This window comes from Ranitomeya variabilis, chromosome 6 (assembly GCF_051348905.1).
Source record: "Ranitomeya variabilis isolate aRanVar5 chromosome 6, aRanVar5.hap1, whole genome shotgun sequence".
Lineage (NCBI taxonomy): Eukaryota > Metazoa > Chordata > Amphibia > Anura > Dendrobatidae > Ranitomeya > Ranitomeya variabilis.
The window spans coordinates 566,107,965-566,111,622 of record NC_135237.1 but is presented as its reverse complement, the minus strand read 5'-3'; the positions used below and the strand labels follow the sequence as shown (position 1 = coordinate 566,111,622).

At 45.8% G+C, this 3,658-nt stretch overlaps 1 protein-coding gene across 1 annotated transcript; it reads right to left on the bottom strand.

The window, feature by feature from the left end:
* Window positions 1–243: 243 nt before the first annotated feature.
* LOC143783093 (microtubule-associated protein tau-like) lies at window positions 244–3,073 on the bottom strand. The gene is made up of 2 exons (XM_077271348.1): window positions 1,889–3,073; window positions 244–1,782 (listed from the first exon to the last, which is right to left on the bottom strand). The coding sequence occupies exons 1-2, from the start codon at window positions 2,977–2,979 to the stop codon at window positions 1,563–1,565; spliced, it is 1,311 nt and encodes a 436-aa protein (XP_077127463.1). The 5' UTR covers window positions 2,980–3,073; the 3' UTR covers window positions 244–1,562.
* Window positions 3,074–3,658: the final 585 nt, after the last annotated feature.

Sequence of the window (3,658 nt, the reverse complement as noted above, 5' to 3'; positions counted from 1 at the left end):
TTCTGCAGCTCTTTAGAAGTGTTAGAAAAAGCAAATATTAGTGTTTGTAAAATACAAACTTAAACCTGCTTTGTAACAAACTTGACAATTAAATACCTTGATTCGCTGGCTCTTGATTCCTGCATCTCTTCGTCCCATGACCGTAGGACTACCGAGTGGCCATGGCAAATATTTTCCAAGGTATTTTCCTGGTAGTTTCTTTCTGTCGTTTCATTAGTGTCCTAGATACCTAGTAAGAAAATGTTTTTCTTTTTTTTTTTTTTGTATTAATAACTTTATTTCCAAATCCACTTATACAGCAACAGACCGTGTGAACCAGCTGGTCAGACACGACACAGAATATGGACAGCCACAGACACAATGGAGAGAAAAGGGGGTGTATATTGGGGGTCGTTACCGATGACGTTAACAGAGGGGAGAAAGGAAGGCAATACTGAAATTAGAAAGTGAAGGGGCTGCAGCGGAAGGACAGCATAAAAAACCCTCAAAAACCAGGATAGCAGCCACTGCGAATTCTTCAGTTCCGTTATAAATCACACATAAGAGTTCAGAGAGAACAAGCAAACTTCAGGGCAAGGTGGACGTGTATCGGAGGGATGGACAGAGGTCACCCAAAAAAGTGCACACAGGTTATAATGGTCTAAGGGTGGAATAACCTGTTCATTGCCGGAGGTGCTAAACACCTTATCATTCCTGCAGCATGCATGCCGGTGCTGGGGTGCTATCTTAAGGACATGAAACATGGGGAAGTCTTAAAGTCATACTACAGATTTGGCAGTGCTGACTATAAAGGGAAAAAGAAAAGCTTTTAGTACAGATTTGGCTTGTCCCTATAGTGTAAGTTGATTGAAGCCGAGACTATGGGAAAGCGTGTTTACTATAAACTGAACATTTCTATTTCATAGTCTGGGAGTTTGCAATCATGCAACCCATGTTCCCCTTAGATGAAAATTGTGTGTTAAAGCAATGTAATGTCTCGGAAACGATTATTATTTAAATGGGCTAATTCCAGAAATAGCTCCTCTCCGGTCTATTAGCTGGAATGAGCTGCAATACCAGACACAACCCATTTATAAGACTGGAGCTGTTTTTGTAAAAGCAGACCCTTTCTAATCCTGGACAATCCCCTAATGGTATTAGGAAGCAACTATTGCAGTGATGGCTCAAAATAATTAAAGACCCTCTAAGCCGGGGGGTGGTCTCTTCCTTATACGGTGAACAGGATGGATGCTGAGTCCCCACCCATGCTTAAGACTCTGCTCTGTCCTAGGAACCCAATGTAAATGGCAGACAGATCTATATTGCACTCACCTTTATCGCCCCTTTGTGTCTTAGAATGAAAACCAAATATACATAACATCAATGAATACACCCTATTTCTCCCCTCTGCTACTAGTGAGTAGGTGGAGATGTTCCTCCAAAGATGGGACGTGTAATAAATAAGTATACAAGAGACAGTTTCATTATTCAATTGGGTGTGGGCAATTTTATGTAACTTTCCCTTTTTCTTAAATGTCGGCTACGTCTCTCGCACCAGCAGCTCCAATACAGAGATTAGCTCATCACAAGCCTTGCTTAGCGAGGGAGGCAGAGACTTGGTCAGCCAATGTAGAGAGTTGTGGGGAGTCAGACATGTTAATGCTGCCGGAAGAGGAGACATTGCTGAGACGCTGGGGGGACGTCTCTCCAGAACGGTCAGGAGACTTGTAAACAATCTCTGCTCCGTGGTCCGTCTTAGCTTTGGCATTCTCCCTGAAAGACAGTTTGTGGCTCTCAATCGCTCTTCAGCTCTTCACGCAATAAATCAGGCACCTCTAGTTCTTCTGGTGGGGGAGGAGGAGGAAGGCCCAGGTAGAGCCCATTTGTGGGGGAATCGCTTCCCCCTGACCTTTCATCGTTCCCTTTCTCTCTCTTCTTGTTTCCTCCGCCGGGGGTGTGAGTGACATTGTCCAGTGAGCCAATCTTGGATGAACCCTTTTCTTTAAAGTCCAGTTTTTCAGATTTCACTTCTACATTTCCTCCACCTGGCCTGTGGTGGATGTTTTTCATGGATCCACATTTGGAAGTCACGTGCTTGAGATCAACTGGCTTGTGTTTTATCAGCACTGCGCCTCCCCCAGGAATATGCTTCAGGTTGTCCTTGGATCCACACTTAGACTGGACATTGCTCAGATCCACTTTCTTGTGGACAATCTGCACCTTGCCTCCTCCTGGCTGGTGCCGAATGTTGTCAATGGAACCAATCTTAGATTTTACGTTTTTCAGGTCCGGGATTGCTACCGGGCTGGGGAGAGGCTGAAGACAGCTCTTGACCGAAGCAGGGGATTTGGGTGGTGTACGCACAACAGCAACCTTTTTGGGCTCCCGGTTGGGCGGCAAATTTGATGAGGGTGTACGGGAACGGTTGGTTGGTGTACTTGGTGATCCAGGACTGCTGTATCCACTTCTTTCACCAGATTTTGGAGAGTCAGCTCTATCACCTTTGTTTATAGACCTCTTCTGCTCCCTTCTCACTGCACTAGGGGGGGTCTTAGGAACTGTGGGAGTCTTCGATGGGATTCTGGTTGTGTTGGCTGGGCTCCGGACTGGTGGCTGCTTAACCCCTGCACCATCATGAACTCTGTCCTCTCCTTTCTCTGGGGCGTCACGTTCATGTTTCTCTTGATCATGTGCTTTCACTGCAATCTCTGCAGCCTGGTCCTCTTGATCGGGGGTATTACCGACGCCAGCTTCCTCGGCAGTGGTTGCCTCATGGGTCTCTGTATGACCCTGTCCCTTTACTGCTTCACCATTAGTTAGATCGTCCTCTAGCACAGGGCTGCTGTCATCTCCATGTTGTGATGCAGTTGGCAGCCTGATGACACCCTCCTGTGTGTGACCGCCATCATTTCCACCAGTGCCTCCAGAATTGGTCTCGTGAGCGGAGCCATCACCGGCATGGTCCCCCACTGCATCATAGTCCTGATACCGATCAGTCATCCTGGATTATGATGAACCTGCCGGTGATATCCTGGCGCTGCTGGCCGGGCTGCTGTCTCCTTGGTCCGCAGAGCTAGAGAGCAAATGTTTTTCTGTGTCCTTCAGTCTCAAGATGGTCCAGGATTCAATTACCTTCCTAATAATTTTGCTGGTGACAACGGGGAAGCTCAAGCCTAGAATAGAGTGTAGAGAACCAAATGTAAAGCTCTGCACAAACTTTCAGAAATATTTTAGACTTTCTAAATCTTACTTTTCATGGTAACGCATAATGTCATTGGAGACATTCTAGATGGTGTTCCCTGTGGTGGATAGGAAATAAGTATTCGGTATGTGTGGCTTGACCAGATTGGGTTGCACTTTCTGTAAATACACGTTGAACCATTGTAAAAGCAAAATCAAATACAAACATTGTAAGATGGAAAATCCCAGAGTCCATCTCTAAGAAGAAAGGATGCTTTGAGAAATCTTACTACTTGTTCAATTGGAGTAAGCGCAAAGCAGGCCACTTGTTGTTCAGAGGTTTTGTGCGCCTTGACCCCAAGTACTATGAAGTCTTGCCCCTCAGATGAGTGAGGGCTCCTCCTGGCCCATTCCGAAACCTGTGAGTGAAGACAGATGAGAACGTTTAAGTGACAGGTATCATTTAAGAAGAAAATGTAAGCTTGTAAGCAGGACCCTC

What these genes read in the sequence shown, in the direction of transcription:
- LOC143783093 (XM_077271348.1), bottom strand. Translation starts at nt 2,979, where the DNA reads ATGACTGATCGGTATCAGGACTATGATGCAGTGGGGGACCATGCCGGT. An exon ending in GAGAAAGGGAACGATGAAAG is followed by an intron (nt 1,783 to 1,888) that starts GTCAGGGGGAAG and finishes GAAGAGCTGAAG; the next exon opens with AGCGATTGAGAGCCACAAAC.